This window comes from Squalius cephalus (assembly GCF_949319135.1).
Source record: "Squalius cephalus genome assembly, contig: scaffold_42, whole genome shotgun sequence".
NCBI lineage: Eukaryota > Metazoa > Chordata > Actinopteri > Cypriniformes > Leuciscidae > Squalius > Squalius cephalus.
Window position 1 is genome coordinate 416,037 of NW_027645824.1, and position 15,820 is coordinate 431,856.

Consider the following 15,820-nt stretch of genomic DNA (forward strand, 5'->3'; position numbering starts at 1 on the left):
ATTTCATTTAAAATATCTTTATTTTTGTTATGAAGATGAAAGAAAATGTCTTACGGATTTAAAAAGACATGAGGGTGAGTAACTGATAAGTGAGTAACTGAGTGAGTAACCTTTTTGGGTGAACTAGGCCTATCCCTTTAACAATGAACAAAGTGGCAATCAATCAGTTTGAGTTTAAAAAAACAAAAAACAATGGAAATAACAGAAACAGGCCATAAAAGGCTATATACAGGCCATATATATTTCAATCTGCCAAACAACAAAAACTCGTTACTGAAAAATTGTCTATACGCAATATACAGCCTAGGGTGAAGTCAGTGAGTATACTAACAATGATTTGGGACAAATATAATTAAATTTAATGGAAAAATATGCGAGTAGCTTAAAGCAGGATTTAAAGCAGCCTTTGAAGTTGTTGCTGTGGGTGTGCTAGTGTGCATACACTCATCCGCCAGACCACTTTTAACCCCCTGGGGTCGGCAATCACGCCTGCGTGATCTGCTCGCTTTTTTTCTTATCAGTGCAAAAGAGACTCAAATACTCTGTCGATTTTGATCTTACATATAAGTAGGGTTGGGTACCGAAACCCGGTTCCAATAGGGAACCGGTTCCGACGTAAACGGTAGTAACCAGACCGAATAAGAACGAAACTTTCGGTGCCTGATTTCGGTGCCTGACGTTTTTTACCGCCCCCTATAAAACATCTCGCGGCACGAATGATCCAATAATAAAACATCTCCAGTTAACCAGCAGAGCATTCATTTAGTTCGTTTGTTAAATAAGAGATCTAGCGCTGAAATGTGTTTTTTAAATCAAGTGATCAAAGACAAAGTGCTCGTTGCCGCTGCGATCAGGACGCGCTCGGATTCTTCACTCGGACGCGCGCTTCAATACGTTGCGGAGATCGATCTATTTATGAGGCGCCGTCTATATGATTATGTGCGCGGAGAGTTTGTGTGTGCATGCTCGCGTCTCAGATGAGTATGTGCGCGGAGAGTTGTGTGTGTGTGTGTGTGTGTGTGTGTGTGTGTGTGCTCGCGTCTCAGATGAGTATGTGCGCGGAGAGTTCCGCGCGTCTCGTGTGTGTAGAGTTTGCGTGTGTGTGCGTGAGCGACTTTAGAAGTTGTGCATTTCATATGTATTAGTTTGAGCATTCAGCAGGATACATGTATGTGTGACTACCTAGTATATGTGTATGCAAGGGTTTCATATGTGCTTGAATGAAGTTTGATTTAAGCCCTAGACGGCGCCTCATATCTATTCGCTCTGGTGAAATCTCAAAATATAATGGACACAAAGTGTCCCTGCTTGATATACAACCACTGATGAGCATAATCGGTTTAAAAAAAAAAAAAAAAAAAAAAAATATGAATGCGGATTAGAACCCAAAACCTCTGACACGCCAAGTTCAGCTGCCAGTGTTCCTCTTCGGGTAAGTCTAGTATTTTAATGCCAACTGCAAATCTTGCATATCAAGTATGAAGTATATCAATATCAAGTATATTTATATGAGGCTATACTGTGTGTGTTAAATATTTCTGCTCAGTGTCAGATATTTCTCTGTTTTGTAAAAGTCATAATATGAGAAGACAAAATTTTGAACTTAACTCAAGTGTTTTGTGCTACATTAGTAGCCTTTAAAAAGGCACAATTTTTCATTTAATCAGAAATCAGAAAATCTTTTTCAGAAAATCACACACACACACACACACACACAGAGGTATTATTTTTTTGATAAAGTGTGTGCGGTTTAGTTTTCTTAAGTACCGTTTCAAGAACCGTTTAAGCACCGGAACCGTTTGAAAAATACCGAGTAGGTACTGGTATTCTCTTCTTTTAAATGAAATAATTTATATAAAAAACAAATATTCTCAGTTTATGTAATCTGTATGAAAAGAGAGAGATGTCAGTCGTTCTTATTTAATCTCATTAAGTGTTAATGTGACCACGCCCACAGAGAGCATGCTATTCAAACACAAATGATCTGAGGGATCCATGCAAACGTGTCAACGCCCACATCAGCTGGATAAAACACATCAAGTTAATTTTACGAGCACTTTACGTCGTCTTGCTTCGCTGTGAGGAATAATACTATTGTAATAATAATCCTGGGAAATATACCTCAGAAGTGCGGTTTAGTTTCATTTTGAGGAACAACGGATCCAGCTGAGGATTGTAGTAAGTTCTTTATTTTTAAATGCTTTGTTCTAATCGCCAGTGTTGGGAAAGTTCACTTTCTACATGAACTAGTTCTAAGTTCAGTTCACAAATTTTAAAATGAACTAGTACAGTTCATAGTTCATACTCAAAATTTTGAACTAAGTTCACAGTTCCAAAAATGAACTAGTTCATAGTTCTTTTTTTACATGTTGCTGAGAGATATTATTTTTCAAAATGATTGCCACAGCCCATTTAGAACCACAGACAATTATTTTATCAGTTTTAACACTGAAGCAATGAGTCAGATTTTTTCCATCCTCAACGACCTTGTCATAAAACTCGTTTAAATGATCATACGACGCCTCCTTGCTGCTTTTTGTTTTGATTTGTAACGTAAGTGATGAGTTGTTCATGAACGATCCATTCATTGCGTCTGTCACGTGACAAATGAACGAAAGACTCGGAAGGTAAAGTAATTATTTATGCTCCCTGTAAACGATTTTTGACTGCATTATGATGATTTCTTAATTCAGAATATGATCAAGATTGCATAGGTGGATGTGTTCTGGGAATTTGGCAGTTAATAGTATAACATTTAAAGCCCCTTAAATGAATGAAATGACTCGAAAAAAGATTTGTTCATTTTGATGAACGAGATCGAACAAGAGAGTCAGTAGACACTGGTGGCTGGTGTTGCCAGATTGGGTGTTTTTCCGCTACATATTAAGGCCGGTTTACGGTGTGTTTTAGCCGGGTTTTCGCCTGGAAGGCTCTATAGAAATCTGGCACTCTATTGAGCGAAGTTAAACTGAGAGAGCGTGGCGTTCACAGACACCAGAATGAACGAGTTCACAGTAACGTTCATCAGGCAGTAATACAGTACGTTCAGTTCACGTTCGCCCAAAATATGAATGAGTTCATGAACTATCGTTCAATGAATGCGTTTAGGCACAACACTGCTAATCGCGATATGCAATAGTGTCTGTAAACCACAAAAATACTGTATAAATATGAATTGCGTGTCTGCGTGTGAATGAATGAAAGCACAGATGTGCAATGTTGTTTACTACAGCTCGCAAAAAGACAGTTTAAATATGAATTTCGTGTCTTGTGTGTGAATGAATGAATGACACAGATGTTTACTTCAGCTGTAGTAAACAACAGCGCGCATCTGTGCCCTTCATTCACACTTGCACTTACATTAGTAAACATGTTATTTTTACATGAACACATCTACTAGTTTAACTTTTACCAAACCATATTGCTATACTGAGATGAGTGAAACAGATGAAATATGAATGTTTAGACATGATTTCGTTGATTAGTTTTGTATAGATTATAAAGTTTTTACTCTAAAAAAGACTACTGTCACATCAAATAAGCTTTTGTTCGTCAATTTCTGCTCATGTGTTAAATATATAGTGATGTTTTGTCAAAAATAAAGTAGGTATATTGAATTATCAACTAAGATGTAATTATAGTGTTTGTTCCAATATTCAAACTAATGAATCCTTATAACTTTGAAATACGTATGATAAAATGCATACTTTTTAAAAAGAAAGATTACACTTGAAATATTGTTAAAATTGTAATTGTTGTTGATTTATATGTGAAAACTGTTTAATAAAATAGCAAAACATATATTTACAAGGTAGATGTAAGCAACATCTTAATAGGTCAATATAAACCTTCTCATTAAATTATTTATTATTGTTTTTTATTAATGACACATTTGGGGAGAGGATATATTCCAAAACTTTCTGAAAATACAGTATGAGAATTAACTGCATATATAGTTACTAGAAATGTTTAGCCTACCTTGGATATTATACAATTTGCATGCATTCAAAATAAGTCCTCACATTGTTTACTTGTGGTACTCTCAGTGACACACCTGAATGAAAGGCTCATTATGCAGCTCATTATGCAGGTCATTGTCTTCTCAGCTCCCTCCCCTCCCTTTACCTCTCTACATATAAAACGTTTTTGGGATAATTCCGGTTCGCGTGGCTACGTGGAAGCGATAAAAAATCTGTGTTATTAATTTTAAGGCCAGACAAGTAGTATGTTGAGGGTTGATTTGTAGGGAAGGACTACACGCCTGCGCACATATATTCAAACGCACATACCTACAGACTGAACTCGTAATACGCATGTGCACGCCATCGGCGTTCTCACTGGTTCGCGTTTTTTAAGTTTGCGCAGAAAGAACTTAAAGAGTTTTCTGTTAAAACGGTGTTGTGTTAGCGGCCTCCAAGTTAATAACGAATGATCGTTGCGATGGAAGTGAATCAATCAATAGGGCTGTGACGGTGGCAGTTTTTTACCACCGCGGTGGTAATGGACCAACTACCGGCGGTGTTGCGGTGGTTGGGGGGTTGTTTTGAAATAAATTAAAAAAACAAAGAAACAACACACTAAAGCCTGTAAAGCATTGAAATAAATATCAGTAAATACTGGTAACTTACATAATATAATAAAGTTGAATCTATTAAAAAAAAAAAAAAAAAAACTTTCGTTTAATATTTCCACACAAATAGCCCACCGCTCTGCGCTTTGAGAGGGATCTGGGACACGAGCAGGAAAGAGACCATCAATCTCTTTTCTGATATCTTCATGTTTTCTACTTGTTGTAAAAGGTATGAAGAGCGAATTTTATCTTCCACAAGGGCAAGGCATTTAGGCTATGTTTGCGCGCTGCCAGAGAAAGCCAAACTAAAATCACCCGTGAATCTGAAACGCGCTTTACAAATGAACTTGACGCGCCTTACCAATTACCATATGTCTAATAACAAGCACAAACTGTGTTAAAAAGAATTTGACGTAGGCTACCAGTAAAAATGTAGGCTATCTGTCCTACCGCATTTTTTCTACTTTACCACAGTAAAGAATACGAAAATAATAGACCTAATTAAAAGCGAACAAAGGAAGAAATGTTTATAATCCCCTTCGGAAATGGATGAGACGCGAGTGAAGATATGGGAAAAGAAACGAGATTCCATGCAGGGATGAGTCACGATTTTTGAATATTCGATTAGGTGATTTAATTATAGAATATCTAATATGTTGTGCGATTATTCTCTAAAATAAAATCTCCATGTTCTGGTGCTGATGGGGTGACGCGTTCATGTAACCGGAGGGTGACGCTGCCAATAACGCATAACAGCTGTCACAAAGAACCAGCAAAAGTAATGATTATGAATGTGTCAAATTAAGCAAGGAGACATTTGAATTGTTTATTAATAAAGTGTTTTTTTGTGTGTGTGTGTGTGTGTGTGTGTGTGTGTGTGTGTGTGTGTGTGTGTGTCAGTGTCGGGCTGGAAAGATGAAGTTGACAATGCTGACTCGTCATCTTCGCAGTGAACGCGCCTATAGAGAGAAATGCACACTTACGGAATACGTAAGCATATGCTAGTCGGTTTATTTTCGTCTTGAATTGTTTTGTTTAAAAGTATACAATTCAAGCTTTCTATATGGAATAACTAATGGAATATTTTTAAATTCGCTGATAATCGGGTGACCAGATCGCAAACCAGAATTCAAAGCTGACAAAGTTTAAATTTATGGGCTCACGCACAACTCTCCTTCGTCATGAATTCAAACTTTTCCATGGCTGCGAATATAACATTTAATTGCTAACTTATTATTTCTTTTGTAAACAAAGCTTTGTGTGTCATAATATTAATGTAAAACAGCATTCACATACAATTTTTTTTTTTGCCGGACCATCGCCGGTACTATTCAGCCACCGTGGTGGCGCTTTACAACCGCGGTGATGCGATTGTCAAGTTTACCGGCACGGCCCTATCAATCAAACTAACTTTAGCTGGACAATAACTTTATTCTAGAGCTGCTATAAAGCCTAAACACTTTACTTTAATTTCCTATTATCAATGTAAAGCTGCTTTGGAACAATCTACATTGTTAAAAGCGCTATATAAATGAAGATGACTTCCAAATGTGGACAGATTATTCAGGACTGCATGATCTCAGGGGTGTATCATGCACCCGGTCACTAATTTTCTCAAATAAATCAAAATAATCTGTTAAATTCTCTCAAAGTGCATGCTTTTAAATAAATAATGATATTGTGATGCATGTTTATGCGGTGCTTTTAAACTCAACTTAAGCATGTGATAATGCTTTTTATGTTCACACCTCATGACTGTTTGTAATCTCACTTCAAGCTGTGTGTCATTGTGTTGTGTACTTGGAGGACTAAATTGGCACAATCCAATTGTCAAACCTGTTGTTATGTAACGTGATAATCCCAGTGCACTGGATGCCTGACTGCTAACAAGTCATAAGCAATTCTTACACTTCAAATGCATTCAACATCTAATGAAAACATTTATTCAAGTGTGAATACAGAAGCATGGGAATTGAACATGATGTGTGAGACATGATATGGCCTGATGGGTTTAACCACACACTCATCTCGACTACAGTGCACTGAACTGACCTCCTAATGGAATAATCAGCTTAAAGCTGAGGAACTTTCTTAAAGCTTTTCTTCTGTGTTGTGTAGGGTGGGGATCCATCAGCTGTTGAATGGATGGATGCAGCGCTGAATGCAAGTTTGCAGTCAATTGTAAGAGAGGGGTGGGGTTTAAGAGGACTAAATGATTGGAGAACAGTACAGCTCAAATTTGCCATTGCCATTTTCCCCTTGTTAAAGGTGCTGTCTTTGAGGGCGGGACTTTGAAAAGAGTCTACTTCTGTTGCTAAGTCTGGTAGACATCGGTGGAAATGGTTAAAGTTCTTGATGGTATTTCTGTCTAATACCTGGATCAACTGATCTCGAGAAAAGGATCTGTCTGTACTGAGAAGATCCTGGCAAGTTCTTGTTGCAATGAACAAGAATTCACCCTTATTTACAATTTAGTAGATAAAGCACAGCTTGGAAATTCATGTTTGTAATCTACACTGTTGTTGGCTTTTCACATGCAATAAGATTCAACATCCTGAACTTTTCTTACGTTTTAAAGCTCCAAAAATGTGCCTTCTTTCTAAAAAGTATTTTTGGCGGAACTCCATCATGGATGATGTGTGACTTTTCACTGTTTGAACAGTGTTCACTATCACACCTTTCAGGAAATTCTGCAAGGATTCTATTACTGGGACTTTCTACACTAGAGGCACAAACAGCTTTTTTAATTAAATTTTTTTTTTTTGAGTTGGGTTTTGTTTCATGAAGTGTAGAAAGTCATCATGTCAAAATGTCCATAAACAATCTCTAAAGGTTTGACGCAAAGTAAAGGGAACAACTGAAAAGAAAACTGAAAGCAGGGTCTCTAAGTGTTTTTAAAAATGTTACTGTTTAAATCTCATCTTAAATATCAATCAACAAAACGGCCAAAAATATCCATCTAGCACTAGGGATGTCACGGTTACCCAATATCACAATTAACCGTGATTAAGATATTCAGAGTTATTAAACCGTATGAATTTGGAATTTTCGTTAAAAAAACAAAACAAACAAAAACATGAAAATTAGTCTTTCAGACTGGGATCAACTACTTGAGGCACCCATGTGCCGTGCCTGGATGCTCTGTGAGGAAGATGGGGCACATGAGCTTTCAGCGCACATGAAACTCTCAAATTGAAAACATGGTGGACCAACGCGATCTCTCGGACTTGTATCTGCCGAAGAAGCTTAATAAAGAAGCTATTTGAGAGCATTCTTGTTATCTAAAAAATTATTCAGAGGTGTTTGAAGACGGGTATCCAATATGCAAAACATTCGGACAAAAAGTGCATGCATCCTGTCCAATTATCGAATAAGCTATGTGCTTTGTTATTTTTATAAGAACTAGGTCTCAGTTTCAAATTCTCTCAATTTTATTACAAAATTCACCCTCTTTAATGTTAATTTGATGCTCTTTAATGTAGCGTGAAAGATTGCCGTGACCAGCAACACGGAGTGCACGTGAACTGATCGTCTCTTCCTCTTTACTAGTTATAGCATGAAATAAACATGAATGAACATCACAAGGTATGTTGAAAGATGCAACTTATCTAATGATTTTGATGCTAACTAATCAATGATTTACTTGTCAACAACTTGTTGCGTAAAATTTTCTTCTTTTTTGGGGGTTTCTCAGTAAATCTTGATATATGGGATTAACTGTGAATTGTTATATGATTAAGAATAATAACGTAATAAATTACATTTTCTCACATTTTAATCAATTGACACTTGATTATAAGCCATTGGGTCATTCTGTGTCAACTCAACCAGAGGTCCTCGGCTAAAAAATTTGATTGTGATCATTTTTAATTCTGTTGAAAGAAATACAAATGAAGAAGAAAGCCAAAATATTAAATGTCATAAATGTATATAGACTGAGAAATCCACTATTTTGTCGAGGGGGTCAAAATGTCAATTTTCTTCTGATATTTTGAGCCAAATTACAGGAGGGTAAAATGACTTTAGAAAGATGGCAGCATTATTATTAGATTTTTACACAGAGATTGATGGTCTATTAGCAAAAATCTGTTTACTTTAGCAATCTTTTTTGTATTATATGCCAACGGAGACAGTTAAAAAAATGGGAAAAAGCACTTCTTGTGTTCTTTTGCCAAGTTTGCATGCCTGTAACTCTTAAAGAATTAAAGATAATCTTAATATCCTTTTATGTTTTAGTTTTTAATAAACATTTCGTTTGGGGGAACACATCTTCATTTTAAGGGATTGAAATATGGTTCAATCCCAGAGATATGGAGATCTTAATGCAGCTCCATGAGTAAATTGGTCAATTGTACACATTTTCAGTGGTCAAAAACTAAATGTGGGTCACTTTGCATACATCTGATATTTTTTTCTTTCAAAGAGGAATATCTGAAGAACAAATAATGTGGAAACTAGAAATGTATCTTGTTTCTTTTTTTATATCAACATAATTGCATAGAATATACCTGTCTGAGTGCCATAAATATTATTTTTCCAAAGTTTACATGACTGTAACTCAAAGTATAGATTTCTCAATATGATTTTACAATTTTCTTTTGAAATCTTAATTTTTAAGGTCCTATATGGTTCAATTGCACAGAAATGGAGATTCCATTGTGACTGCATGCTCAAATTGTTGAATTTTACTAATTTTCAATGGTCAAAAACTTTTCAAACAGCTGATACTTTTTGTGTTTAAAGAGAAATGTCTGAAGAATAAATTATACTGAAATTAGAAATGATTTTTGTTTTGAGCAGGGAAAGTTTCTGAAATTTGGTTGATTTGACATGGAATGACCCAGTTGTTTGTAAATGTTTGGAAAGGTAAAGACTCATGCTGACCTCTACAATACTCCGCAGATCTCTCACATACATCCGCTCCGTCTCAATGATCTCCATGACCACACGGTCCAGGTAGGTGAGCTCAGGGTTGGGTGCCATGGTGTTGGCAGCAAATGGAGAGGAACTGTTGGAAACAGAGGAGCTGTTGTTGTTGTTAACAGTGTTGCTGCTATTTTGCTGGAAAAATTGACTGGATGCTTGGGCGAGATTATTGCCCTGAGTCTCATTTGAATCGGCAGCAGACGTTAACTCCAGATCCACATTGTCTTCAATGGGCACACCAGCGGATGACAGGAGAACGCCCTCCCGAGAGGAACCAGACCCGGATGAGATGGTGGAGACCACGCTTATGGGCCTCTGGACATCTGTGAAGTCAGAGCAATCGGACAGCGTAGCAGTGGAGGCCCGGTCATTACTGCCAACAGAGGCAGTGGACAACCGAGGTGATTCTAAAGAAGAAACAAAGAGACAAAGGTACACAGAGTGATTTATCTGCACATCACAGACAATCACAATGCATTTCTCACACATTTACATTTAATCATTTAGCAGACGCTTGTAACCAAAGCGACTTAAAAATAAGGAGAACAACAGAAGCAATCAAACCAACAATAGTGCAACAATATGTGAACTGAAATGACTAATCATTCTTATCAAACCAGTAGCCAAAAGTCACCATGCTGTTATATGAAACATCATCTCATTAGATTTTAAAACTACTTTTTCCATTAGAACACTAGTCTAAAATTGGAGTTAATTAAGTTACAAATGGAGCTGACTGACTAATTTCAGGCCCTCCACTGGGATGTCTTTTTAATAGTGGCTTTCTACTTGGCTCATTATCACTGCAGGTGTCATTAAAGTCACAGACCTAAGATTGTGCCTTTAATTTCAATTAAGCTGAGTTCTCGCAAAATAACTGTCTGCGAGTGAAAATTAACATGTAATGATATACTGTATAAGATTTTGGTCATACCATTCACCCCTAACTAACTTTTATGAACACTATTTTTGTTCATGACATTCAATACAATTTCACAAAAGTGAAACATGAATTATAGTACATGACATATCTAAATAGACAAACAACACAAGAAAGTGTCTTACTCAATGATTGTAGTTATCTGCACACCCATCTTATGAAATCTCTGAGTCAGACTCTGTATAAGACTTGTGTATTATTAAGCTATAATGTAATATCTTTACACGAAATACACAACACATAGCCTAGCTCAAAAGCTGGTTTATGAAGCAAGACAATGAAAATTGTACTTATTGCTTAAACTAAATGGTGCACAAGGGATTATCAATATTAGGATTTACAAAGACTTGACATTACTTGGGTATGTATTGCAAAATTGAACAGTCAGCAGGTTACCTGAAAGAGCAATCAAATCAGAAGTATTAGGAAAGTACTGTTTAATTAGGTTGGTATCTGGTTAAATATGAAATTACTCATCCTTTCCTAAATCGTGCGCATAATAAGTCTGTTAGCTAGAAAGAGGAGCATTTGCGATTAGAAATTCACAGTAGACATTCATTCAAAACTACCGTTCAGTTTGACAGGAATGCATGCATGCCCTTTGAAAATCATATTTTGTGCATGTCAAAAGATTAGGAATAGGAAGAGTCTGAACAAGTAATAATGCAAAGCACATTAATAGACTCTGACCAGCTAGGCAATGATCTCACAACCACATTGATCAGAACTGAACCTAACAAAAAGCCAATATTAGCTAATGGTGTATTCACCTTAATATAACCTTGATTTATTATACAGACATTTTTTTTAATATGTACCTCATTTGTCCAGAGGAAATGTGACATGAAGAGTTTCTCATTAAATTAAAGCCTTCACAGATACGTTCTTAAGAGCACTTTCTTAAGGTCCAAATTAAGATTAATTAAACCTGTCAAAACAAGACAGACAAACAATAAACCCATACTTGCTCAGAGTCGGCGTCTTCCAGCATATAAAAGTGAACTTGAGGTCAACAGCAGGACAGAAGGAAGAAACTAATTTTTCGCCCTTCATTTCCATACGAGCATTTTGAAAGTAAACACTTTCCAACAGCACTGACGGCTGCCAGCCCATCCCCTTTACGCCTTGCGTTGGACTTTTACCTCTATATCTCCAAACCGTTGGAGGGAGGTCAATGATATCATGTGTGTAAAAAAGGAATTAAGCCTATTAATTATTAATTATAAGAATTAGGCCTTTGGAAATGGACAAGCATTTAAAAATAAACAATGTCAATAAAACAAATAATATGGCTTCATTTTTTAAACCACATTTCTTAAGCCAAACTGCTTTGTGTGAATAACTGCACTACAGCTTTAGACTAACTCTTACTCTTAACTATTTTGTACAATGTCTTGACTGGATGTTCAGTTGTTGTTATGAATTATGATCATTTGTCTAGTGGCCAAACTTACAGAGCTGCTTACCTAGTCAGTATTTTAAGACAATTTCAGAATGTATTATTAGAAGCTCACAAAAAAATTCCAAGATGGCGGTCGAGTTCAGATAAATACTTTATGAAAATACATTTATATTAAATCTTATTATATTAAATTGACTAATTTACACCACATGTTATGCTTAGAGTATCATGAACCATAGATATACATAGATGCCTCATTAGTGGCCGTTTCAATTTGGCGCTTTATGTGAGCCGTCCGCCATATTGGAGCGGTCCGTGAACATTAGAGAGCAAGTTGATTGAGCGTCTGCAACTGTAGTTAGACGCATGTATGAATATCTATATATGAAATAGACTCCAGCAGATTATTCAAGGGTCATTCAATCCTTATTCTTGGAAGGTAAAAAACACAGAGGGTGAGAGAAAAGCCTCTAGACTTACCAAACCATCGTGATAACCTGAGATTAAACCCAGTGAACCACCATTTCTCTTCCCAAATACTCCTAAGGGCAGCAACTTTCAGATGTGGTTGGAGAACCATTCCCCAAGAGTATTTGTTATGGCCCAAAAAACTATGGATTGGTGATGAATTGCCTCCAGCTCAATGGGTTTCTTTTGTTCTCATGCTCTTTTCTAGTTTTATTGAAGTGTCCCCAATATACAGATCCTTTTCAGACAGCAACCTGCGCTGCACGGCATCAGAGCGTAGTCCACTCATGCGCTGCACGGCATCCGAGCGTAGTCCACTCACAAAACGATCTCTCAGTGCATCATCCAGGTACTGTCCAAAAACACAGGTAGCTGATAGCTGCCTCAAAGCCACCACATAATCAGAGACAGTTTCACTCTCTTTCTGGTTTTCTGGAAACGAAACCGTTCCGCGATTACAATCGGTGCCGGCTTGTAATGCGTGCTCAGTGCTCTCACCAGATCAGGATACTGCATAGTACTCGGTACTGTCGGCGACACCAGATTCTTCAGCAGCTTATAAGCATCAGCCCCAATCACCGAGAGAAACACGCACACCTTCTTTTTATCCTTGATTTCATTTGCCAACATCCACTGCTCCAGACGTTCCAGATATGACTCAAAATCCTCCTTTGCATCATTGTATTAGTCCACACGACCGACTGGCAGAGCCATGGTAGATTTTTCCGACGCTAACTGCTAATCCAACACGAGCCTGGTTCCTCCACAAAAACAAAACAAAAAAACAACTCTGTTTTTTCGACTACGACCAGTGTACGGTGACTCTTACAGTCCATTTACGCAGTGGTATTCATTTAATATCCTTGTTGCCATTTGTGGTATATCGTGCAGGAGACAATAAACAGGCCGGGAATGGCTACCGAAAACACATCTTTACTGTGTTACTTCTGGGAACAGACTAAAACTACAGGTGCCGTTTGGCTGGGTAAAACACCAATAATCGTTGGCCACAACAAAACTTAACACAGCAACTACCTTTGCAATAATGACCCACAAGGTGGCAACCTCAACCTGTCAATCACACAAATCTTGATGTGAATATTCATTTCTAAAAAACCACGTCTATGTAATTTACAGGTTGCCATTAATTTACAGACTTACAGGCTTAACATAATGACGACAGAGTTGCGACGGTTCCCTGCTACTTGAAAACAAAGAATGGCTGCTGCTGCTGCTGGCGAACAGTCTTTCGAATCAGCTTTGGCCGCGACTCTGGAGGACTTGGAGTTACGTTTTTCTTTGAGAAAAGAGCAAAGAACGGCACTTAAGTCATTCTTAAAAAAGGAAGATGTGTTCGTAGTTTTGCCGGCTAGATTCAAAAGTTGAATCTATCAACTAACGTTAGCTCCGCTGTTGGGAAAATGCTCTGGTTGGTTGAAGCGCTGTCCTATTGCGTGCAGAGTGAATTTGAAAGACAGCCATTTATCCCGCCCCTCGGATTGAGCCGTGTCTATGGTGAGTTGCCAGACCTAACATCTTGATGTAGGTCTGGCTTGCCAGGCTAGCAGAGAGGCCAAGATAAGCAGAGAGAGGCTAAAGTAATTTCATGTCAAAAAAGGAGGCTAATTACAGTGCTGGTCAGAATTATTTGCCCCCTTGGTAAATATGATCAAAGATGGCTGTAAAAAATAAATCTGCATTGTTTATCCTTTTGATATTTTTTTTTTTAAATGCAAAAATCGAACCTTTTATTGAAGTAAAAGAATTGAAAGTGGGGGGGAATAAAAATCACATTCTGAAATAAATGTTTTCTTCAAAACACATTGGGAACAATTATTTACCCCTTTTATTAAATACTTTTTGCAACCTCCTTTTTCCAAGATAACAGCTCTGAGTCTTCTCCTATAATGCCTGAGTAGTTTGGAGCAAGCGTGCCGCACAAGCCCTGAAAAGTGAAGCCAAAACGTCTCGATCGCCCCCCGGTGACTGGTCCTAGTATAGGTCATAAGCCCCGCCTCCCCGTGTTATTCAACGGGATGTGAGACCAACTAAACAATTAAATTACACTTCAAATATCTTTTTCCAAAGGTGGTTTCTTTCATTTGCTGTCATTTTTATCACGCTGATGTAAGTTCAAGTGTCTGTTTCAAAAATAAGTTGGTTTTTAGTTAGTTACGTGAAACGGTGGTGTAACGTCATGATTGACAGCTGTGATTGACAGGTTCTCCGAGCGAAGTAGTCACTGAAGCACCAACGGACATTTTTTCGGGATCGTCGGAGGACTGAGGAGATTGTATTTACTTTATTTTAACAAGCCTCTTGTCGTACTGCAATCAATTTTTAAAAAAGTGTGCAGAATGCACTTTCCCTGAGGCGAGTGAGGGCGGAGCGTTGATTTCGCGGCTTTACTTCCTGCTCACTACTACGCAGGTCTGGTCCCGAGATCGCTACTGCGCAGACTCAAGTTCCAATATGTCAGCGCCATATCGGAACTCTGGCGGCTTCAGTTCTCATCAATGGAAGAGAGCGAAGGGGCGTCGTCCATCTTTTTTTACAGTCTATGGTTTGGAGAATACCTGATGAGAGATCAGAGACCATTCCTTCATACAGAATCTCTCCAGATCCTTCAGATTCCCAGATCCATGTTGGCGCTTCTTCTCTTCAGTTCAGCCCACTCATTTTCTATAGGGTTCAGGTCTGGGGACTGGGATGGCTATTGCAGATGCTTGGTTTTGTGCTCAGTGACCCATTTTTGTTTTGATTTTGATGTTTTTGATGTCAATAGGTTGAATGACACGTCTGCCATAGCCTGACGGGGTCTGTATCGCTTTTACTGGCACTATGGAACTTCGGGGTTTGGGTAGTAACCCGAGCACAAAAAGAACTACAAAATTCAACTGCTTTACGGCATACCTCACTTCCCCCTCACCCCCCATTTCCTCAAATTCGGACGTGAGAGCCTAACTAGCGTTTGTTTCCCGGCTGGTATAGCGTGTGTATGTTGTTGTCACGGCCGAAGCAGCAACGAAACCGAAGAAGGCAAAGGTTTTGTCGGAGGAGACTAGGAAGAGAAAAAGGGAGAGTGACAAAATCAAAGGCTGGATGAGGATCAATATTGGTCCAGCGTTCGCTCGCTGGCGTGAGCTAAAGGAGGAGGAGGGGTGCCCGACCGATGCTGACTTGGCCGTCATGCTGTTGGACTAGTAAGTATATTGACAAAAAAAAAGGCAGAAGTAAGCCTATGTCTAAACGGCGTGTACAAGTTTGGTAAGGACTACATTCTTGCAAGTAAATAATACATGATTAGACGGACAAAATCATCTTTTAGACTAACTAGCCTAATGACTGATAGTCATGTTTGTTTATTTATTTTTCTGGTGAAAGTGTCTTGCCTCAGGCTATAATGCAAATCGATTTTTCAACTTTGCAGATTCATCTATGGTAGCTTGATATTATAATATTGACGATATATGGCTATTACCTACCACACAAACATTGAATTGAATTAGCATAT

General features: G+C 37.9%; 1 protein-coding gene across 1 annotated transcript in view; it reads right to left on the reverse strand.

The window, feature by feature from the left end:
* LOC307154161 (pleckstrin homology domain-containing family G member 3) overlaps window positions 1–15,820 on the reverse strand; it is a 466,245-nt gene that overhangs the window by 233,318 nt on the left and 217,107 nt on the right. The window contains exon 3 of the mRNA XM_079898929.1: window positions 9,455–9,903. Within this exon, the coding sequence (XP_079755055.1) occupies window positions 9,455–9,903 (449 nt within the window). The remainder of the gene's footprint in view (window positions 1–9,454; window positions 9,904–15,820) is intronic.